The sequence below is a fragment of the Erythranthe guttata genome, chromosome 3 (genome assembly GCF_056151865.1).
Source record: "Erythranthe guttata isolate IM_541 chromosome 3, IM_541, whole genome shotgun sequence".
NCBI lineage: Eukaryota > Viridiplantae > Streptophyta > Magnoliopsida > Lamiales > Phrymaceae > Erythranthe > Erythranthe guttata.
In genome coordinates this window covers 17,388,628-17,412,170 of record NC_142535.1, presented here as the reverse complement: position 1 = coordinate 17,412,170, position 23,543 = coordinate 17,388,628, and the positions used below count along the sequence as shown (strand labels likewise).

The 23,543-nt window shown below is 34.5% G+C and overlaps 5 protein-coding genes across 5 annotated transcripts; 1 reads left to right on the top strand and 4 right to left on the bottom strand.

The window, feature by feature from the left end:
* The first annotated feature begins 324 nt into the window (after nucleotides 1-324).
* LOC105963415 (BTB/POZ domain-containing protein At4g08455) lies at nucleotides 325-1,626 on the top strand. Its single transcript, XM_012987817.2, has 2 exons — nucleotides 325-802; nucleotides 960-1,626. Exons 1-2 carry the CDS (start codon nucleotides 389-391, stop codon nucleotides 1,425-1,427), a joined length of 882 nt encoding a protein of 293 aa, XP_012843271.2. The 5' UTR covers nucleotides 325-388; the 3' UTR covers nucleotides 1,428-1,626.
* Nucleotides 1,627-4,180: 2,554 nt separating this feature from the next.
* LOC105963412 (S-adenosyl-L-methionine-dependent methyltransferases superfamily protein) lies at nucleotides 4,181-7,488 on the bottom strand. Its single transcript, XM_012987814.2, has 8 exons — nucleotides 6,618-7,488; nucleotides 6,115-6,258; nucleotides 5,758-6,031; nucleotides 5,551-5,655; nucleotides 5,041-5,461; nucleotides 4,838-4,960; nucleotides 4,656-4,733; nucleotides 4,181-4,567 (listed from the first exon to the last, which is right to left on the bottom strand). The coding sequence occupies exons 1-8, from the start codon at nucleotides 7,191-7,193 to the stop codon at nucleotides 4,369-4,371; spliced, it is 1,920 nt and encodes a 639-aa protein (XP_012843268.2). The 5' UTR covers nucleotides 7,194-7,488; the 3' UTR covers nucleotides 4,181-4,368.
* A 5,337-nt stretch (nucleotides 7,489-12,825) lies between these two features.
* LOC105963448 (putative calcium-binding protein CML44) lies at nucleotides 12,826-13,686 on the bottom strand. Its single transcript, XM_012987853.2, has one exon. The coding sequence runs from the start codon at nucleotides 13,457-13,459 to the stop codon at nucleotides 12,833-12,835; it is 627 nt and encodes a 208-aa protein (XP_012843307.2). The 5' UTR covers nucleotides 13,460-13,686; the 3' UTR covers nucleotides 12,826-12,832.
* A 1,580-nt stretch (nucleotides 13,687-15,266) lies between these two features.
* LOC105963447 (putative calcium-binding protein CML44) lies at nucleotides 15,267-16,010 on the bottom strand. The gene has a single exon (XM_012987852.2). It carries the CDS (start codon nucleotides 15,909-15,911, stop codon nucleotides 15,444-15,446), a length of 468 nt encoding a protein of 155 aa, XP_012843306.2. The 5' UTR covers nucleotides 15,912-16,010; the 3' UTR covers nucleotides 15,267-15,443.
* Nucleotides 16,011-17,528: 1,518 nt separating this feature from the next.
* USP (UDP-sugar pyrophosphorylase) lies at nucleotides 17,529-23,303 on the bottom strand. The gene is made up of 17 exons (XM_012987813.2): nucleotides 22,961-23,303; nucleotides 22,730-22,834; nucleotides 21,950-22,066; nucleotides 21,659-21,799; nucleotides 21,353-21,452; nucleotides 21,137-21,264; nucleotides 20,982-21,053; nucleotides 20,811-20,875; nucleotides 20,621-20,681; nucleotides 20,414-20,531; nucleotides 20,017-20,141; nucleotides 19,376-19,452; nucleotides 19,167-19,272; nucleotides 18,977-19,036; nucleotides 18,678-18,758; nucleotides 17,980-18,219; nucleotides 17,529-17,899 (listed from the first exon to the last, which is right to left on the bottom strand). Exons 1-17 carry the CDS (start codon nucleotides 23,078-23,080, stop codon nucleotides 17,738-17,740), a joined length of 1,878 nt encoding a protein of 625 aa, XP_012843267.2. The 5' UTR covers nucleotides 23,081-23,303; the 3' UTR covers nucleotides 17,529-17,737.
* Between the last annotated feature and the right edge of the window lie 240 nt (nucleotides 23,304-23,543).

The following is a 23,543-nucleotide window of genomic DNA, read 5'->3' as shown; positions in this document are numbered from 1 at the left end:
AATTCTTATTATTTCATATAAAATTTATAAATTTTCGTCTATGATAGCATTAACGGCCCGCGAGAAAAAATATAGTGCTTATCGTCACCAGGACATAAAATCTTAGCTCCGGTAATTGTTTCAAAGGTGTGGCTATAATTAACCCAATATCATAGGGACCTTAAAGTTATTTTATCATACATCAAGGGTGTAGGTGTAATTTACCCAAGAAAAAAAGAAGGAAAAAATATTATTTAATAATATTCACTTGTATAGTATTGGGCTTTCAAACTATGGGCCCACCAGATATCATTCCTAAACAGCCTATATAAATATTTTAAAACAATTATATTTGGCTCCGCCGTGTCTTCCAAAACAAAAACCACCATAAAAAGGTATCAAAATTCAAATGCGGCGGAACCAGCACCGGCGATTTTCGTCCGATTCAGACGACGACGAAGAAGAAGACGATGAAGACGAAGACGAAGAAGAAGATGAAGAAGAAGAGAATGTATCCTCTGCGGCGCGGCGGCGGACGAGGATGAAGTGTCTATCCTGCAAGGAGGAGTACGGCGATCGCAACGCCGGCACTTGCCGCGAGTGCTACGAGGAGGCGGGGGAGACGGAGGAGGAGCTCAAGCGCCAAATCGTGGAACTCGATTCCAAAATCAACTTTCTTCGCCTGATTGCAATTAGCCCCAATTTCGTACGCACCGCCAACCCTCGATGCTTTTCCGACGTCGTTTTGGTCGCCTCTGGTCCGCCGGAATCAGATAATCCACACTGCAATTCGCCTTCAATTCCGGCACATCGCGCCGTACTGGTACAGTTTCCACTACCCTAGGGTTTTCCCCTCCGTCGATTTTAAGGCTGCCTTTTTAGAGATTATAAAAGTAAAACTCAATATTTTTCGATTTTATTTCTGATTCATTTGTCACATGTTAAAAGCGTTTTACTGAGATTCTCTGTTTTCGGAGCAGACGAGCAGATCTCCGGTTTTCAGGGCAATGCTGGAAAACGAAATGGAGGAGAGCCTCACCGGAACTATCATGATCCGCGATGTATCGTACGACACCCTTCGAGCGTTTGTCAACTATATGTACACAGCCGAAGCATGCCTTGGCGAGAACATGGCCTGCGATCTCCTAGTGTTGTCGGAAAAATACCAAGTGAAGCATCTCAAGAACTACTGCGAGAAGTATTTGATGTCTACGTTGAATTGGGAGAATTCGATCCCCCGTTATGCTTTTGCTCATCAGCATGGGGTGAAGAGTTTGCTCGATTCATCATTGTCGTTGATTTTGGACAACATGGATAAGCTCGGCAAACGAGAAGAGTATGTGAAACTTGTGGAGCGGGACCCACGGATGGTGGTGGAGATTTACGAAGCTTATCTCTCGAAACAAGTGAATACGGGTTTAAGTAAAGATCGATTTGTGAAGGCTTAGGCTGAGTAAATATTCTTTTGTTTTTTGGGGGGGATTTCATATATGTCTTAGTTAGTATGGTGAGCATTGATGTAATGATTTATTTTGGTAGAGAGATTCTTCTTAACAAGATGTTTCATGGGAGCAAACAATTCTTGTAATGCCGAAGATTTGATTAAACTGTATATGAACAAAAAAAAAACGTCTAAATATGTGTTAATACGTATCAACATATAATGCATCCGTTCCCCCCACTCGTGTGCCGGATGCGTCATGTACCTCAAATCAGGTCTAATCGCAACTTTCTCGTACTCGATCACGTTTCTGAAAAAACTTGCCGTCTCGCACGTAACAAATATTCGAGACATTCGCAGCGCCCCTCAAAATAACCGAATGGTGGGTTAGATACTCCTTTTTTCCTTCTTGAATTTAGCATTAAAAAATCTAGTGTCTGTTTTCGGTGTAGTTAGTGCATTGTTTTTAGTATGTATTTTCGGTGTAGTGTTTGTATATTTTTTTAGTGTGTGTTTCCCCTATAGTGTGTGTGTATTTTTTTAGTGTATGTTTTCGGTGTCGTTTGTGTATTTTTTTTAGTGTGTGTTTTCGTGTGTCTTTCGATGTAGTGTGTGCGTATTTTTTTGTGTGTGTTTTCGGTGTAGTGTGTGTATATTTTCTAAATGTGTGTTTTCGATTTCGTATGTTTATTTCTTTTAGTATGTATTTTCGGTGTAGTTGTGTGTGTGTTTTTAGTGTGAGTTTTCGGTGTGGTGTGTATTTTTTTAGTGTGATTTCGGTACAGTGTGTGTATATTATTTAGTGTGTGTTATTCATTTTAGTGTGTGTTTTCGGTGTAGTGTTAATGTATTTTTTAGTGTGTTTTTCTCGGTGTAGTGTGTGTAATTTTTTTATTGTGTGTTTTCGGTGTAGTGTGTGTATATTTTTTTAGTTTTGTTTTCGGTGTAGTGTTAGTGTATTTTTAAGTGTGTGTTTTTCGGTGTAGTGTGTGTAATTGTTTTTAGTGTGTGTTTTCAGTGTAGTGTGTGTAATTTCTTTTTAGTGAGTGTTTTCGGTGTAGTGCGTGTATTTTTTTAGTGTGTATTTTCGGTGTAGTGTGTGTCTTTGGTGTAGTTTGTTTATATTTGTTAGTGTGTATTTTCGGTGTAGTGTGTATGTATTTTTTAAGTGTGTGTTTTCGGTGCCGTGTGCGTATTTTTTTAGTGTATGTTTTTGGTGTAGTGTTAGAGTATTTTTCGTGTGTGTTTTCGGTGTAGTTTGTGTATATTTTTTAATTGTGTGTTTTCGGTGTTGTGTGTGTATTTTTTTTAGTGTGTGTACATATTTTAGCGTGTGTTTTCGGTGTAGTGTGTGTAATTGTTTTAGTGTGTGTATTTTTTTAGTGTGTATTTTCAGTGTAGTGTGTGTAATTTTTTTAGTGTGTGTTTTCGGTGTAGTGTGTGTATTTTTTTAGTGTGTGTTTTTGGTGTATTTTTTTAGTGTGTGTTTTCGGTGTAGTTTTTAGTGTGTTTTGGGTGTAGTGTATGCAATTCTTTTTAGTGTGTGTTTTCAGTGTAGTGTGTGTATTTTCGATATAGTGTGTGTAATTTTTTCTAGTGTGTGTTTTCGTTTTAGCGTGTGTATAGTTTTTAGTGTATGTTTTCTGGTAGTGTGTGTAATTATTTTTAGTGTGTGTTTTCGGTGTAGTGTGTGTATATTTTTTAGTATGTCTTTTGGGGTAGTGTGTACATATTTTTTTACTGTGTGTTTTCGCAGTGTGTGTAATTATTTTTAGTGTGTGTTTTTTATGTAGTGTTAGTAATTCTTTTTAGTGTGTGTTTTCTGTGTAGTGTGTGCTTTCGGTGTGTGGTGTGTAAAAAAAATCACGATTAAAATAACCAAAAACTGTATGCAGTTCACAGATTTTAGTTAAAATTGGTGCAATGTCCAAAAAACTATTTACGATCAAAACCACAAAAAACTGTGTACACAGATTTTAGTTAAAATTGGTGGAACGTCCAAAAAACTATTTCCCGATCAAAATCACAAAAAAATGTTCACTATAGTACACCAATTTTGGGTAAAAAATGGTGGAACGTCCAAAAAACTATTTCACGATCAAAATCACTAAAAATTGTACACTACAGTACACAAATTTTGGGTAAAATTGGAGGAACGTCCAAAAAACTATTTCACGATCAAAATCACCGAAAAACTGTATGCTATAGTACACAAATTTTGGGTACAATTAGTAGAACGTCCAAAAAAAAATTTCACGATAAAAATCACCAAATACTATACGCTATATAGTACACAGATTTTTAGTGTATATTTTGGGTGTAGTGTGTGCAATTCTTTTTAGTGTGTTTTTTGTGCAGTGTGTGTATTTTCGGTGACATTCGCAGAGCCCCTCAATAGAACCGAATGGTCGGTCAGATACTCCTTTTATCCTTCTTGAATTTAACTCCCCAATCTCGGAGTTCGCTTGCAGATTTGACATGCCTTCGAATTACCATATTTTCTCCTCATCGGTTTTTGTGCCTGTGGATTTTTCGATACGTCGAAAACTACAACATCCTATGCATGAGGGCAAGAATCTCGTTAACATCTTTCGATCCTAATTAAGAAAAAAAAAAAAAAAAAAAAAAACAGATCGAACAGACTACATCGGACATTGCCTTCCTTCAGTTTCATTGTTTCGAAGAGGTCGTTGAGAATGAAAACGGAATCTGGTTCGCGATCAATGCGAAATCGTACCGGTACACTAATACAAATTAATATTGCTCTTTAATCAATAATTTTGAATTTGTTTCTTTTTTTGTATTACAACAATATAATCACGAAGTTTCCATGTCCAAGTTTACATTTTGAGAATTACACATAAGAACATAAATAAATTATTTATCATTTTTCTCTTCCCTTTCCAATAAGCTATATATATAATCATATGATGTAAAAAAAAATATGATTACAATCTTTTTTCGCAAGTTAAAAGCTTCCAATTCGAGTGAGGACCCTCTCCCGAATCGAACACAAAAGTCACCCATCCAACCGCTTTCGCAATTTCTTCGAGCTCGTTAATCACAGAAGTGATGTCACGTACGTAAACTCGTCCACCTGGTCTTAGTATTCGATCCATTTCCACCACAATGCTCGATATATTACATCTTCAATAAATATTTTAAAAATAAATTATTTATTTCAATTATAGGATAAATTATATAATCAAACAGAAATAATATAATTTGTTTGTACCTTTTCTGCTCTACAGAGAAAAGACCTGCTGCATTCAACATGTCATATGTTCTTGGATATGTGTCAAATGGCTCACACCTGTCACATTTTTTTTTTAATTTCACATTAAATTAAAAAATAATGTTAAATTCTATTACATCATAGTACAAAACAAAAAAGAAATTGCTAAAAAAAATTCATACCAATCATGTATAACGCCTATGAGACCACGATCGAATATCACAGGCAGTGTATTTGAGCCACTAACCGGAACAACATTCATAACCCACGAATTAACCTCGAAATCGAGTAAAGCAGCTGCAAATCTGTAAAGGGTAAAATCGTCAAATCAATCAGAACTATAGTTCGAAAAATCTTCGAATTAGTGCAAAAAAGACAAAATTACCCTCCATATCCAGCTTTCATGTCCATAATATTCCGCAAGTTCAACTCGTTCATGTGAAAAGCACCGATGTATCCACTTACGATATCGTTCCAATACTTCGAATCTGCTTTATACAGTTCCCTCCTCGAGTTAAAAGCATCCATTTTTATGGTGAAAAGCCTCTCGGGCGGGCTATGCAAACGGGCGGGCCAGTTTGTGATATTGGCTCCGTATCCATTTTCGGGTAAACTGGTTATGCATGCCTTTGTGTTTACGTTCCATATTTCATCTGGATTATCGGTAGTGTCACATAGTGAAGGTTTTATTACATCACGATCACGGTTGAGATAGCAGCTATTGTTTAGAGGCTTCTGCCAAATTGCTAAGTACCCTTCCTTATTTACTAAATCCCAGCAAATTTTGCTAGTAAGATCCTCCATTTCTGTGAAAAGATAAGAAGTAAGTAATATATGACTGTAATAATAATAATTATAAAAATTTGATCATGAAATTTCAAGAATGGCTAGATACCTCTCCATTGTTCGATTAGTTCGCCTTCGTTAACGGCTTTTGATTCCCACACAAAGTACCCTCCGCCTCTAAGAATTCTATTCGCCTCGAGAAGCAAAATTCCATCTTCATCGCAAAAAAAAAAGAAAAAAAAAAGTATATAAAACTGGTGTACTGAAATTCAAATTAGAAAAAATGGGGCAGAAAGAAAGGGTTTTTATCAATTACCATGATTTGTCCAATTAATTCCACACCTAGAACAATGAATTAAGTCGAACGCTTGGCTCGAGAAAGGCAAGCGGTGGGTCCCACCGAACGAAGCTAACATGGCAGGTACACCTCTTTCTAAGGCGAATTGAATTTGATTCTCACCAACATATTTTGGAGATATTGAAAGAGTAGTCACATTTCGGTCAATCAAGTAGGCACCGAAATTTGCAACTCCAGAGTCGATATCTAAAACAACTCGCGTGTGCTGACCAAATGCAATTTCCGGAACCATCTATGTACATTTTGCTCCACAAATTAGTGTTGAAGAAAATCGAACATAAAATTGAGAGAGAATTGAAGACGAAACAAGCAAACCTTGGATATTTGATCCAAATACCGGTCGGTGCTAGGGATAAATTGAGGCCCGTTTCCTCGGAATTTAAATTTATCGTCTTTTCTCGATATCCAATTTTCATCACCTTTTTCTTCAACCAAACGAGGTACATTATCGAACCAAACCTACAAAAGTTGGATTTCTTTTCTTTGCAAAAAATTAAAAAATCTCAACAAAAACAGAGTATGCACATAAATCTTCCTATTTCTTCGTAATTCTACATTTGATTTTGATTCGCCATTATCGAAATATTCCCATCGCAAACAAAAAGAATCGAGTTGATTACATACACTAGAAACCATGTCACTCCCAATTCTCACTCTAATTACTAGTGATCATATACATCAATGATTATATTTAAATCCAATTTCAAGAATCCAACATTAAATAACAAAAAAAAAATCCAAATCCCACTATAATTAACTAAATCAATAACAACAAATTAATTTAAAAAAAAAAAAGTAAAAAATCGAAAATTTTATACCTCATCTCGAGATTTCGGCCACGGAATGTGAATCTTGTACCCTTTAGGCCTAGGCACCAAACAATCCAATTTATTGCCATTTTCCGGGCAACGCCTCTCGTAATTTCCGCTCTTCTCCGATGAATTAAACCTCGAAACATCATCTACAATATTGTCCAAACAAGGTATATAGTTTCCCATACTCTCATCACAAAATCGAAATTTCTCAACTTTCACAACTTTTCTTATTACATCACTCTCCCCTTTGTCCTTCTCATTACTACCACCATTGACATTTGCCACCACACTTTTTATCAGCTCTTCATCAAATTCTCCCACTGTAAATTCATCTGTCATAACCCCCATCTCGTTAACTATCCCTGTTCTCTCCAGCACCGCCGCCGCAGGCGGCGGCGGAGGAGGGGTGGATGGGGCTGTTGTGGGGGTGGAGTTGAAGAAAGAAAGATGGTGACTTTGGGCGGTGGTTGTGGAGGAGAGAGAGAAATGTTTGAAGAGAAAGAAGAGAGAGAAAGAGAGGAGAGAGAAAGCTGTGATCTTTACAAATGTTGAAGATGAGCTTGTGAACATGGATTTCATCTTCTCTGTGGGTGAAGAAAATTGGGGGAAGAAAGACAAAATCAAGAATTGATTTTTTTTTTTTTTTTGGGGTTTCAGATTCTTTGCTGAATTTACATGACACACTTAAAAAAAAGTTTTTTTCTCAAAAGCCAAAAGTGATTCTGTTGATAGCTTTTTGTTTATTTAATGTTTAATTTTAATTGCATTTCCATTAAAGAAGTTTAGGTACCTTATAAAAATCAATTCTTGCTGTTAGTACAAGCATTGGATTGATCTTTGTGCATGGATTGTTTGCCCAGAAAGGAGTAGGGTCAAAAAGGGGAAAAAGATTTGGTGGGGCTCTACGGTACTTTATTACTGCGGTTCTGTCCAATTAGAACTAGAGATTATTAAGAAGGAATGGAGAACTTTTTTAGTGTTTAGCGACTTTAGTGTAGAGATGGACACTGTAGAGATGGGCGCACTGGAGGGGGTATTTGATTGTTGGAACGTTTACGGTACGATTTTGTTGAATTAATAAATGCTGCATTTTTTGAAAGGGGTTATATGAGATAACCCCCTTATGCAATAATCTTAGAGGCTTAAAACCAATTTTTAATTTACAATTAGGGATAACCCCCTCATTGATCATAATACCCCAATTACCCCCTTATTATATTCATAAAATATATAATTAAATTAGTTTTACGTAAATCAAATCCCATTAATTTGGATTCCACTATTAATCTCTCTCCCAAAATAATTCCCCTCAAATCACGGTATATAGAAACTAAATATTCACCAGGAAAAAAACCTTCTCCGATTTACACATCGTCCCTTCCATGGCTGCCTCGAGAATCAAAAAATCTTAAGTGGGCATGACAAAATAGTGGGTTTGCCATAAACCCCTTTACCAGATTATTGAAGAGTTTTCTACTACCGTCCGTCGAATTAAACCCCTTGAAAACGTAAGTTTATTATCCCTGTTCTTGTGTCTCTGAAATTTTCAGCCATTTGGACAAAAATAGTGGATGGGTTCGTATTTTGATTTTTAAGAACAACTATTTTAATTTTTTTTTTTTTTGTCGCTGTTAAGAAAATTTTTATTGCAATTTTACAAATCACTGTTTAGAAAAGTAATTTTGAGATGAATTTACTTTAAAACAACTGTTATTTTAAAACCCCTATTTAACACTGCTATATCCATTACTGTATACCACTACATTGAAATGAAGATTGTCGGTAAAAATTGCATTTGTGTTTGTAATTGATTGAGGTTCTATATGTAAGCATAATGAGAGTCCCTATGTTAGAATATCCTTATACCGAATGCAGTTGATTGATACGTATTGAAAAAAGACATTATTTTTAAAACCACTATTTAACAACGGTTATTACAAACAGTGTGTGATTGTGTGAGATGCACTATTATGTGAAGCTCTTATTTAGAAGTCCCTATTGATACAGTTATACACATTAATTAATACGACTACATTGAACTGAAAGTTGTTTCTATAATGCATCTGTGTTGTAATGTAAACCCTTTGGTTAATTCAGTTTTTAAAAGTTATTAGTAAAAAACACCTATTTATAAATATGTTATTCCAAACAGTGTATACTTGTATGACGTGAACTACTATTTAAACTCTTGTTAAAAACACCTATTTGAAAACTGTTAAGTCCGGTATTGTATATCAGTACAGTGAACTGAATCTTGGTTGTATAGTGCATCTGTGTTTTAAATTGACGTATCTACTATATGCCATTACAATTAAAACCATTATTTTAAAAACACTATATATTACTGATGTTTTGCATTTTACACGGCTCTTTAAACTTATGAACAACAATTGATATTTTGTATTGACATGTAGTATTGGATCTGCGAACGGACAAAGCTAGTCAATCCAGTTAAAGAAGACGCATTTCCGAGATTCCTAAAGTGGCGATTGTCAAGTTTCAGAAACACAATAGAAGAATTCGCTATAAAGGGCATCAAAATAGATGATGTCAATACAAAGCCAATTTCTAAAACAGCTATCGAGCACGCATTACTTTGCGGAAAGCAGGTAGATACATATGGCAGTGACACAGACGTTCATCAAGACGGCGATGAAGATAGAATGACAGCATTTCAGCTGGTGATGGGCTTGATGTTGACGACAACATTCAAGAGTCCGATGACAACAACGACACAATTCCAAACTCCAAATCATGTTTTGCGGCCGATACTGAAGAGCAAATAGACATAGATGATGTCCCCCTAGCTGCTTGGATTGCCAAGTATCCAGAACTGATAGCTACAATTACAACGCAAGAAAAGTCAATACAAAATTTGCAACAAGAACTTGCGTCCGCCGAAGTCGAGTCTACAAAGTTGAAAAATAAGGTGGCACATCTGGAGAGCTTGAATACACACATTGAAGCGCAGTTTAGTCGTCTATCTGATATACCAACCAACATCCAGATCGAGAGGTCCTCATCCACACGCTTGACAAAAGAACTTGAGATTGAAAGGTCCGCATCGGCACGATTTGGTAAAGAACTTGAGTTGGACAGGTCCACATCAAGCAGGCTTACTAAAGAGCTTCAGGATGTTAATACGAAACTTGTTTTGGATTTTTCTGTTTCTGCTTGCATTGGCTTTTGATCAGTTTTATTGAAGTACTTTGTTATGTTTTGACATCTAGCGTTGCAAAGTTTTTTGGGTATCCTATGCTGCTAAGCCAATTAAAGATATTTGCAATATAATATGAATTTTTGAAGTTAATTATATATTGCAAAATTTAGGTTTTTTTTTTCGTATGTGTTGATAAATATTTCTGGTTGATATGCATAATTCCACTATACCAAAGTATGTATCCAACAGATCTCTGGGGCAAATGGTTATGAAAATGTATATAATGTGTATAATGTATATATGATCCACTATTCTTAATCAAGTAATTGCTATTTGTAATTCATTTACACTGATAATTATCAGTACCAGAATCACTGGTTTGTTAATTAAACCACTATTTATTCAAAAATAACTATACGTGTATTACCAAAATCACTATTTGAATTCAGTTACATAGATATCTATCAGTACCAAAACCACTATACGTAATCAATTAATTGCTATTTATTCCAAAATCACTATTTGAATTCATTTACATTGATAACTATCAGTACCAAAACCACTATAAATTGAATTCATTTGCATTGATAGTTATGATTACAAAACCACTATACGTAATCAACTAATTGGTATTTTGAATTCATTTACATTGATAACTATCAATACCAAAACCCCTGGTTTTTCATTTAAACCACTATTTATTCCATATATTGATGCTATATAGATATGTGGAAGTATATATATTGTCAAAGCCAAATATGGATAAAACACTGAGCAGTGCATGTAATAATGATTATATAACAAATACTTTGTATCGCAATTGCATTATCCAGTATTTAGTAATGCAATGCAAATTATATACATTATTTAGTACACAATCCACTAATTTTGTATGATATAGATGACATACAGTGTAGTACTTATATGAAACGACACTCAGCCGTAACCCTCGAAGACTCATTCTTCACGTAAACATATTCGAAGCAAATCTCAATGGAAAACTTGACAAGCGACTTCCGAAATTCATCGGCTCCACCTACAAACGCTTGGTCTGCATCTTTTATCAAGTTCGCCCATTCAGCACTGAGCAATCTCTTACCACCGAGTGGCTGGAATAACATGCGCGTTTTGTTGCTCAGCAACAACCACATTCCTATCATATTGAAACAATGAAACCAACGGCTGCGCCACCTGTAATGCATTGCAATTATTCACCGGGGCAGAACCAACTTCGGCTTCCTTCACCGTTACTTCAACATGTCTTACGTTTAAGTCTTTCATCAGGAGAAACATGGATGTTACATCTTCATCGTCCTGCGTAAGCGTGAGGTTGCGCCCATTGATCATAGCCCATTTTGACCATATAAATTTTATCAACATTACATAATTAATACCGGCCGACCATCTCTTGATTGCAACCGTTCCTCTAAATCTAAACAAAATCGTGCCGGCCGACTCCATCTACAAACATAAACAATTAACACATAAGGATTTAGATCCACGTATACCATTAATTATACCAGTAAGACTATCAAACAAAACAAAATTACCAAATCATATTGTGCTTATGTAAATTCATAACAAATGAATTATTAAACGTCAACATTACATGCCAATATACATTGGAATATTTAATTCCACAAAATTCCTATACACAAATTCGCACAATAAACAAATTCAAACACGGAATACATATAATGGTTTTTTTAACTCATATTGTATACCATTAACACATAAAACACAAATTCAAACACGGATTACATATAATGGTTTTTTTAACTCATATCGTATACCATTAACAGAAGAACACCTGATATAGAGAACAATTCCGTGTTTAGTCGGCTACGCAATGCTCACTCCGTTCAGACGAATTTTTTTTTGGAAAAGCGTGATGTGTTTAGTCGAGTAGGGCAGAAGAAGAATACCAACAATACTGTGTAAAATAGTGATTTCTTTTGAGATTGTTTTACGAAATTTAATTAATCTCTGTGAAACGGTGTACCATAAAAGAAGGGACGAGATATGAGAGAGATATTATTTTAGACGTGAGAACGTGCACAAAAATAACGGAACGATTCATTCATTGAAAAAATCGATATTTTCTTAAAGGAGAAAATATATTATCCATATATAAATAGGGGTAATATAGAAATATCATAAATAAAAAATCTATTAAAATATAATTTGGATTTATCTCAAAAAGGAGAATATTTTTTGGGCCTATACTAAGTGCAAATAGCATATGGAGGGGTTATATCAAATAATCCCTTTTTGAAAAATATTAGTAATAATCATGAATTAAGGAGGTTTATTGGGAGTCAAAAAGGGAGTAAAGCACATGGGATTGTCCTTAATTAGTAGTAAAAATGAAAGTTAATTACAGATTAAAATTACTAATAATAGATTTTTTTTATTGTCGTTTCCATAATTAGTTAAAATTGTTTATTTTGATTCTAAATAGTTACAAGACTAAGTGTAGACATAAATAGTTTAAATCTATGCAGCACGAAAACTTCAATCTCTCAGCGTATTCACGTTTCGGTTGTTTCAGATACATTTCGTCGATGCTCGAGGACACATGCCGGATATTTGATGGGCTATTTTGCAATTTATGAAAACTTAGAAACATATAATTATAACACAATTTCCAAATATTTTTATTGTTTCCCTAATTATTTACATGTTTAATAATCACTTGCAAATTTATAATTGATAATAATATTTTATTTTGAAAATATTTGTAAGTATATATATATATATATATATATATATATATATATATATATATATATATATATATATATATATATATATATATATATATATATATATATATATATATATGTTTTCCTCAAATTCCTCCTCTATCTGGACATTTCGTTATACGTGTCCGTTTCTCCATATCACCGATTCCGTATCCGTGTTAGACAGTAAAAACATTATTATTTCAAAAACTAACAATAATACAATATACTACTAAAAATTATTTGTATTGTATTATATTCACACACACACACACACACAAAAAAGGAAAAAAAAAAAAAAAAAGAATGGATTTTTACGGAGAAGCCAAGGAATCAAACAACATCATATCCTTAAACTCGTGGAAATCAAGAAACCCATCGGAGTTGCTATCGTACGCCGCAATCATAGCCTCGCAATCCGCGCCGCAATCCTCATCCCACAGCCCCAATCCGGACAGCGCAACCCGGAGCTCGTCGCCGGAAATGTAACCGTCGCCGTTCAAATCGAAAACCCTGAAAGCCCTTCGAAGATCCATCTCCAGCACCTCATCTCTCGTTTCAAGATCGTATTTTTCTCTGACCAAACTGCCCCCGCCGCCGATCGTCAGAGCTTCGTAGAAGAAGAGAAAATCAACGGCGTTGAGAGCCTCCTCGCCCACGAACCGTTCGAGCTCGACCCGGTTCGTCCGGACTCCGATTCTCTCGAGCAGCCACATCAGCTCGTCTGTGCATACTAGACCGTCGCCGTTTTTGTCTAGCTTGTTGAATATCTGGTGCAGCTGAATTTTACTCAGAGGAGACATTTTTTTATGTATATGTATATATATGTTTGTGTTTTGATTGTGTGTAATTCTTGATGTATATGTATATATATATATATATATATATGCAGAGGAGGAGGAGGAGATTATTTCTTGCAAACTTCTAGAAGATTGAGTCATACAATTTTATTTATTTTTCTAAGGTAGTACTACTAGTCTGTACGGACCACTTGTTGAATGAAAATGACATTCTTGTAGTTGAGTTTTGTGGAAGAAGGTTACAGGAAGTTTCCGGGAAGAAGAAGCAAAAAACAGAGCAAATTAGAGACAATTCTTGTTACGTTACGAAAAATTACGAAAAAGTCTCTTATGTTTTGGATAATTACAGCCACACCTGAACTATGAAACTTTTTACACGTTTACGATTCGTTTTGTATATGATCACTAGCTATTAGAGTGATAATGAATTGGAGTGACATGGTTTCTAGTCCACATATTTTCCAGTTTGTACCCGTTTTATCCCTTCCGAGCTCTACATTTTGAAACAAGATGATCGTAAGATGTGTCTTATGGCTTGTAAGTATCAGATTATGTATGGTACATTAGAAACTGCATTTTAGCGCAAAACAAGTGCAAATTAAAGAACATTCCACGGAATCTAGAAGATTATGTTGAATTTGACACCATAAAGATTATATGTAAGAAAACTCGTAGTTCATGAATGATTGTAATTATTCAAATATGATGGGGTTTTTCGTAATTTAATCTTACCTCAGGAGCGTGCGTGTGGCCGTAATCTACCCCTTTTTAATTTTTGAGATGGCGTAATGATGACATATGGCAGACATCATGAATATAGAATGGTAAAAGTAAGTTTGACTTTAATTTGTATAAAGAAATGAAAACTTGAGATTTTATAAGATAATATTGTTTAGAATTCAGATATACACTTAAACCTCTATGAATTAGTACTGTCGGAATTAATAAAATTTTATTGATTTAACGAAATATTAAATCAACGAACTAAAAATTCAATACGTTTTTACCGAGTTGGGATTAGAAAAAAATATTATTTAAGTGAGATTATCAATTTTATCAAGTGTTAATTTATCGAGGTTCTAATGTACTGAATGTATATAATATGAAATTCTCCAAGTGCTTATTGAAATTGTTTATGAAAATAATGCTAAAAAGTCTTATCCATGATGACCAAGTGATCATGCCAGGCTCTTATCATTATTTTTTATTAAACCCTCAATTATAAAAAAAATTAAAAAATTGAAGCATGTTAAGAGTAATTTCTAACATCTCACCAAATATTTGGTGTTGCATGCATTTAAGTTAGCTTTAATGGGGGTTGAGTTTTATTTAAGACAAGAGAAATGTGGTGGTTGAGACAGTTATTCTCTGTACAGCTACACAAGATTGTATGGATATAGATACAGCACAATCTGTAAGCCCTTATTCACCACATAAAAAATATAAAAAAACAAGAGTCACATTCATCATGAGTTGCTCCTCAACGACTTTTAACTGTCAATAATTAATAATAAGACATTATTCAGAATATACAGAACAACTCTTAATTCAAGAAGGGCTGCTCCGGTTAACGATTACTAAGTCGTCGTAATCGTTACTCGAACGTACGTCGATTTAATTTGTATGTTTCTTGAATTTGACGTAAACTTAGTAATCGTGATTGTTTCGAACTGTTTTTTTAGATCTTTGTCTGTGTGAATGGTTAGCATTTTGCCTTCTGCAATCATGAAAAGCTAATGGCTTTTTAATGATATAATCACTTATCTGCCATTTGCCATAATTGAAGAATCATATGTAGAAATATAATTTTAATTAATTAAAAAAATAATTAAAAAGGGTTGACTTAAGTAATTATATTTTATAAATGTTAAAACTACTGATATATATTATATATAAACACAATTATCAGATAAAGGGAACTCAAAAACAAATAAATAAATAAATAGAATGAAAAACAAGAAAACATGATCAAATCATCAAAATACATCTCTCCAGAGAATAGAATCATGCAAAATATAGATCCTAATATCTTACGAAAACGAAAGTCAATAGCAAAACGATAAATCAATCTCGTAAAAAAAATAAAAATGAAGTAGCAATATATATATAGCTATATCATTTTATATCAAATGTTCTCGGAATTAGATGAAGCCGACATCATATTCTTGAACTCTTCAAAATCGAGCACACCGTCCAAATTCTCGTCGTACACGCGGATCATGTCCTTACAGTCTTGGCCGCTCCGTTTCTCCCACAACCCTAATCTCGAGAGCACGCTCTGCAGCTCGTCGCACGTAATGTATCCGTCGCCGTTCAAATCGAAGACCTTAAAGGCCTTGGAGAGATCGTCCGAGGAATCTTCGTCGGATTCCTTCTCCGCAATCTTGGCCTTGACCATTGCCTCGTAGAAGAAGAAGAAGTCAATGTAATCGAGGCTCGTTTTTCCCACGAACTTTTCGAGCTCTTCGGAAGTTGTGTGGACCCCGATTTTCTCGAGGAGAAGGTGTAGCTCTTCGACGTTTACTATGCCTTTGTTGTTTTTGTCTAAGTTCTTGAAAATTCTGTGCAAGTCATCATGGCTAATTGGAGACATGTGAAGAAAAAACAAAAAAATAAAAAATAAATAAATAAAATAAAAATAAAATAAATCTAGAACTATGCAATAGTGAACAAAAAATCTTGTTATGTTTTAGCTATGTTGGAATGATTTCTTGAGTTTATTATATATAGGGGGTGGGTGAGAAAGTTCATCATCAATATAACCGTGTTTTTTAACGGTCAAATGAATAATTTAATAAGAAGAAAATAAATTAAAATAATATATATATATATATATATATATATATATATATATATATATATATATATATATATATATATATATATATATGAAATTATTTTGATGGAAAGGCACTATGATGAGAAATATAATTTGTTTTTAGGGAAGACTCGTAAAAAGAAGCATAAATTAGTAACGTTTTCTGCTTATTGTTTGAAGTTTAAATATGGAAAAAAAATAATGATTTAACTTTTAATATTAAATATTTTATTGGGAAAGTAATATTTAAAAAGTGGGTTATGGCTGTTAAAAACAATTAATAATCAGGTTTTAAGGATGAAAAGATCTTATTTAGTGGGCAGCACACCTTAATATTTTAAACTTTTTTTGTTTTAATATATATTTACAAATTTATTATTGTTTTGTAATAAGTCTCTTAATAAGCAGCAGAATGTACAGTAGATTGTATTATTATGCATATGAGTTAAAGAGGTGCAGAATGACTTTGTCCAGGAAAATTGGAGAAGAAGAAGATTCTAACTTTACTATAATTTAATCAACGGCATTAATTTCCGTGCAACGGTCGGAAAAATAATTTCGTGTAATAATCAAATCTCACTACAATCCAAAAATTATCCTCGATTATCAGTATTTTACTCCTTCCGTTTCTTTCTAAGTGACTCATAGCCAGTTTTCGATTTCCTATATTAAGTGTCACCTTAGAGTTTCAATGTACAACAATTTTTTTCTCCTCCGAGAAGTTGAAAATTATAAAGGGGTAGTTTTGTCAAATATTTCATATTTTTTTTAACGGATGTAGGTTAACTTAAACGACACTTAAAAAGAAACACGATACCATCACATAACAAGTTACTTATGAAATCTTTTATGAATCAGTTGTATTTTTTTTTTAATTAATGCACTCTATTTTAAATTCAATTTCACATATTTTTTTAATGCACGCGTACTATTTTAAATTCAATTTATCTATGAACGGATAACTATTCGGAATAGAATATTTTTTCGTCGAATTTTATATATCATTTTGCACTAAACATGTAAGCCATAAACACATTGATGTTTCCTCAAGATTCCTTTGAAGTTTCAAGTTGGAAATATATATTAAGAAACACGCTTTATAAATTTTAATTTCCACTCTCTAATTAAAAGGGTGAATCTACTTTACTAAAAGAAAAAAAAAAAAAAAAAATACTCGACTTTCGAAGAATTTTCCGAATGTCATATATGAAGTCGCTATTCCATAGTCAATACTCAATATATACCCCTTGCTAGTACTTATAGAATTAGACAGTAGAAATATTGCCCCATTTTGGACGCATTTCAAAATAATCTACAGTGGTTTCCAAGTCAATAAGTTCTACAATTGCACACAAAGTAGACTTAGAAAAACAAATGAAAGCGACGAAAAAATGGAATCTGGACGGTTTTTTTTCATTTATTAATTAGCTGAAAATATTCATGTAGGGGAGGGGGTACACAAAAAATCAATGAAGTTTCGGTTAGAACTATCCGACAAATTGCAGAAGTCCCAAAAAAAATATTTAAGCAAAAATGAAAATGATAGATGAGTGTCGATTTGTTACCGCACATGATAATAACAATTCAACGAAAGTGGGGCCTCAGTTCGAGTAATTTCCAGGCTCTTTGTATGTTTTCTCCGCCTGTTCGATTTTGTTTATTTTGAAACCCCTGATTCTCACTTCTTCAGGTACTGAAGCATCCTTAAAATCGACGTTTTCGATTATCCATCCCGCGTTGTGCACAGAACCTCCCACTTTAACCTGTTGAGTGAATTATTTTAAAATCAACGTATGTAAATAAGGATATTTGATAAGAATATTTACATGGAAATGGTATCTACCTCTGCACCATCGACAGCATCTACAACAAGGGCACCATCCAAGGCGAGATTCTCGAGATTGATGCTTTTGCCTTTTAGGACAATGGTGGATTTTCCTGTAATGGAGCAATTTCCACCGACTTTGCTTTTAATGTCCGAATATGTAAGCCCCCATTTGGGTTTCCATACAATACGAGGCCATACATCCACCTCTTGTCCGTTGAATACTTGTTGAACTGGTTCATCTACCTTAACACCAACCTGTGACAATCCAAACAAGATTAGATAATGCATTTGAGAATGAAAAGATTTATTTCTTAGGTCGAGTTACAGAAAATAAAAAAATTGTTATAATTTAGATGAAGTGAAATGTATAATCCAGTAAAAAAGCCAGTTAAATTGTTAGATACACGGAAACGAAGATAAACCAATCATCTCTGATTCCGAGAAGACGGAGTTTTTGAGAGTCAATTGTCAAACATGTATTTCTGAACTTTCATGATTGTGAAGCATTTTCTTGCATGATTTGCGAGTCTATTATAATAGAATGAAGATTTCGAAAAGGACAATAAAACAAAAATATAGCTAAGGTGGGCTAGTCACCAAAAGAGCATGGAGTAGTAAAGATTTTTCCCTATATTACTTCCTTCATGTTAATGAATTACAGATACTACATATTAACTCTTATCTTGATGGAAGTTTTTTGAAAAACCAAGTACCTTTCTCAAAATAAGGCTGTTTGCCCTATATATGGCCATCTCTCCTGAAGTAGCACTGTGATATGGATTGCCTTTAGGTACCTTGAAATGTGAATACGAGATGATAAGATACAGAGAATCAATTTCGAAATATATAGAAACAAAATACAAAGAGACACTGTTAACATTTCCCAATTATTACGTTCTCAGTTTGTCATTCTCCAGTCAGTTCAAAAAACATGTGAATAATGGCATATTCTAACTTTATATGAAATATTATATGTGCACCTACAATCAATCCCATACAAATATTTCCGTACCTTAGCTGCATCTTCAGGATTGTTCTTAACAGGTGCATAAGCCAACCAAGCATCCATCACCTGAGTGGTCATAAAACTACTTGTGTCATGACAACAGTAGAGACAAATCTTATAGCACATAAGAAACTCCGAATTAAAAAAAGGATTTGAAGACAAGCTGTCAAATAAACAAGTTCGAGCTTCTGCTTACAGTAAATCCAACTCTAGCTGAAGGTGGCAGAGTTTTAGGATAATCTTGCATCATACACTCGAGTCGAGTAGATGATTTGAACGCGGTTTTGGTAGAATCTTTGTACCTGGAGTCAGAGAAAAAACCATTAGTAACACACCTATAGCTAGGATAGTAGAAACCAAGAGCAATTTACAACCTAGGTAAATCTGAAAGAATTGAGAGCTTACTTGGGATTAACAAACTCCTTAATGGATCCTCCTGTTTTCGAAAGTTCCTCCAGATAAGGGCCAATCTCAAAAATCAACTGCATTACACATCTGAAAAAGTCAACCCTATAAACAAAGATGATTTGATGTGCAAAGTTACAGTGAGCAAACAATGAAACATCATGCCATCATTTGTCATAGTCATACTACTACTTGTTTCAGATCATCCATAGATTGTTAAACTTTACATGCTTTAGGAACCTGGCAGTTGGCCTCATGGTTTAAAATACTGAAAAAAGGACTTCGATAGAATGTGGCAGCCAGGTATAGAAATAATCAGATGATGCAAGATCTACCGGCATATTGACTTTAGCATAATTGCCTCTGTTCACAGCCAATATCTGTAACAATCCTAAACCTAAATCGATAAAGGACTGCCATAAAATTGCAGCAAAAAATATAGCGCCAACCGTTAACCTCCATGGAAAAGAGACTGCTACAATATCGTACTTAACTCTAGAAAGCTAGACCCTCAAAGCATTTGTATGGGACAGTCCCATCAAACAAAAGGAACTAAAAAATCATTTTTTTTCGTTTTTTTAGGAATTACTCCACATACTCAGAGAAACAAATGCAATAATGAGTTTTTAGACAATATATACTTGGTTTATGTTTCCAGGGAAAGGAGAAAAGCCTGTTTCACAGTTGACATCTCCATCAGCATGCCCTGTAGCTCTCAGCAATGGATCAAGTTGGTTGTATTCCACATTGATCACCATCGTCCTCCCTGACCAAAAGAATCTGTTTCAGTAACGCAACACAATTGGATAAAGTGAAGTCACTACAACTACTGTAAGCAGCAAGTATCCAATGTTTTTGTGAAGTCACGACGGGGAACAACTTGCTACAAACCGTATAACAAGCACAAAGATTTAATAGCTCAGTTCCTTTAGAGTCCACTTGAAGAGTACAAGAACATAGGTTGAACAGGTTATTTCATACCCCTAGAAATTGTCAGAAGTCACATTTTGCAAAGCATTTATTGTCAATACAACCTACCATCTTGATGAGTGAGCTTGGTAATCCCTCCAATAGCTTCCTTAGCTTTCCGAGGAACTGCAAGAGAGTTGACATGGTACTCTTTGATGGCACTCACACCTAATGAAGCTGGAATTGCCTGTAATATGAAAAAGGACCGAAAAGTTGACAAAAATATATCTTACATGTAAAATTAAATATTGATGGAAAATCAAACTTCAATTAAACCTTGAAAAGAAGACCATTAGTATCTTGGAAAAACAAAACCCATCTCCGGCCAGCTTCATGCCTGGAATGGAAATCATACGATAAATCATAGTAATATTATATTAAATTGGACTAAGAAAAGTTGCAAATATAACAAACAAAATTTCATTTCAAAAGCACAGAGGAAAATAAACTCGTGTGTGAAATATACCATTCTTTAAGGAGGCCAGTTGAATAGAGAAGTGAATGAACATCCCCATGACCATGAGGCTTTGTCTATACCACCAAGTTGGAAAAAAACAATAAGAAATATATTTTTGAAAAGAAAAAAGTAATGAGATTTGGTTTTCCTACTTCAAAAAAATCAGCATCTAAAAGCTACCTGTATGGTATACTTATTATGTGGATCTACAGCGAGCCGGGCATCATTATCATCTAAACAAGCAACTTTTTCCTGGAAAAGCAAAAGCAAATGTAGTTGTAATTCTGATGCTGTTCAGAATTTTCTAAACTCCGTAGACATGGTCAGCTAATCACCTGTTTTAACAGCTTTATTTGCGAGGGTTTCATGCCAAAATAAGCATTTTTCTCTAACAGATCTTTGGTGCGTAAATACGTATCATCTGATGTCATTATGGCTAAAGGAATCTCTGTTGGTCCTTCACCTACAGTTGTAAAAGAAATATCAGATGTTTTTTTCCCTAAAAAAAACAAAAAGAAAAGTTGCTCCTATAAGAAACTCAATAAACGAACCTTGTGCTAGCTTACAGCTACTCTCCTGTAAAGCAAGAATAGATTCAATGTAGTGCTGTAAGAAACATGTTCCAGTTGTGGACTCTAACGGCAGAGCCACCTGCAAGGGCAAAGGTAAACTGTCAAATAACTGAAGTTCGTCCGTTAAAGTTATAAGCACACAGAAAGTTTACAATACTAATATATCATCTGCATTACATTGAGTAAAGTGTTAGATGACAAACCATTGCATAACATCATAAAAGTGCGGGACCATTAACTTTACACTGGAAAAAATCACATTAATCTACAGAATCACTGTCTTACCTTTATACCATTGTAGCCAAGACGCTCTCCAAGGCCCCCAGCAACAAGGACAAATGCAGCCTTCCTTGCCTCACGGATACCAGCATCTTCAAATTGCACAAAATTATCTTCACCGAAAGTTAAAACCTCTCCAGATGGAACCTGGTCAACACATGATCTAACATTTCAATAAAAATACAGATGGTGCTTAAGTACCGCACAAGACAAATTACAATCTTATTCATGAAGGTATACAAGAAAAACATCGAAATATCTTTAGCAAATTGCAAAATAATAGAGAAACTGACTTACTGAAGGAGTAAATCCCTCATATGGGTTCTTCCCAGCCTTTGAATCTGCCAAAAGTTCTCTAGCAGTTTTAATGTACGATGCCAGGCCCCCAGGATAACTTGCATTAAGTCGAGCGATCTGATAAATTATTGAAAGACAAAAGACATGGGCCAAAAGGTTTATTCGTAACAATCAAATTAATTAAATATCAGCTTTCATTGAGGAATTTATTTTCAAGGAAGAGAAAAGTAAAAGCAGAATCTGTAACAGTCAGAAGACATAAAAGGGGCAAAGGCATTAATGAAAAAGGTAAAAGAATAGACATAATTCTCAAACTAGGAGACACTACAACATTAATGCACAAAGCTGTACTTCATCTTATTGATTCAAAACAGAAATTTATGTACATAACAACAAAGATGTAAGAACACATTCAATATAATATCAGATAAATCCCAACGAATTGTGAAATAATCAATATATTTATCATTAGAATTACAATTTTTTTTTTTTACTTCATAAACGACTATGGTATTAGAAATCAAGACTATTTAAAAATGTTGTGATGATGAAATGCCAAAGATCTCAAATCAACGAAAAGAACCAAACCTACTAAGGAATGAAATTCTGATCTCTGTATTCAAGGACAAAATTTACTCTAAAAAACTAAATCGAGATCTCAAATCATAACAACACTCCTTCCACCATATCTCATGTTACATATCCTTTGGCCAACAGAAAATAAAACACAATTACAGCAAAGTAGAGACTTAACAAACACAGAATTCAGCAAAAAATAACCTGATCGAAAAACGCACGCTTGGCATCATCTTCAACCCCGGCCTCCGGCCAATGCTGAAACAAATGCCCTTGATTCATTTCCAGTAGCATCTTCGCCAACTCCACCTACACGCACACACCCAACGAATCATCTATAAACCACATCCAACAACAAATCAAGCGTGCCAGGGCATGCACGTGCACAATTAAACGATCTCGACGCGGGAGAAGGAAAAAAAAAATTGCGAGAACCTGTTCAGGAGAGAGGAGGGAGAGATTCTTCTGGAGATTTGGAGCGGCGGAGGAGACCCAATCGTCGATTTGCAGTTTGGAGAGGTCGTCGGCGGCTGATCCGGCGGTGTGAGTGGCCATGATGACGTCAATTTCCGGTGTGAAATACAGCAATCCCAACGGGAATCGGGAGTATAAATGAATGCGAGTTGTCCGAGGTGAATAACAGTAATTTCAGTATGTATGTATTTATATAGCTAGAAAATTAGAGGAATATTTTATTTAATTATTTATATAGAGAGAGACTGCGTAGCGTCGGGTCCGGTCTTTTTCTCGGGTTTTTTTAGTAAACTTGAACCCGATTTAAGATATTGGGTTGGGTATTTTACTATTTTTCCTATTCGACTGGGCAATCGGATCGGATTTTTTTTTATATTCAAAAAAAGTAAAAATAAGTGCATCACAACCACCTGAGGTAAGGTCAAACTACGAAGAAAAAAAAATTCTTCTAGTTTGAATAATTACAACTACACCCATCAACTATGAATTTTCTTATATGTCAACTCCTATGGTTTCAAATTCAACAGAATCTTCTACATTTTGT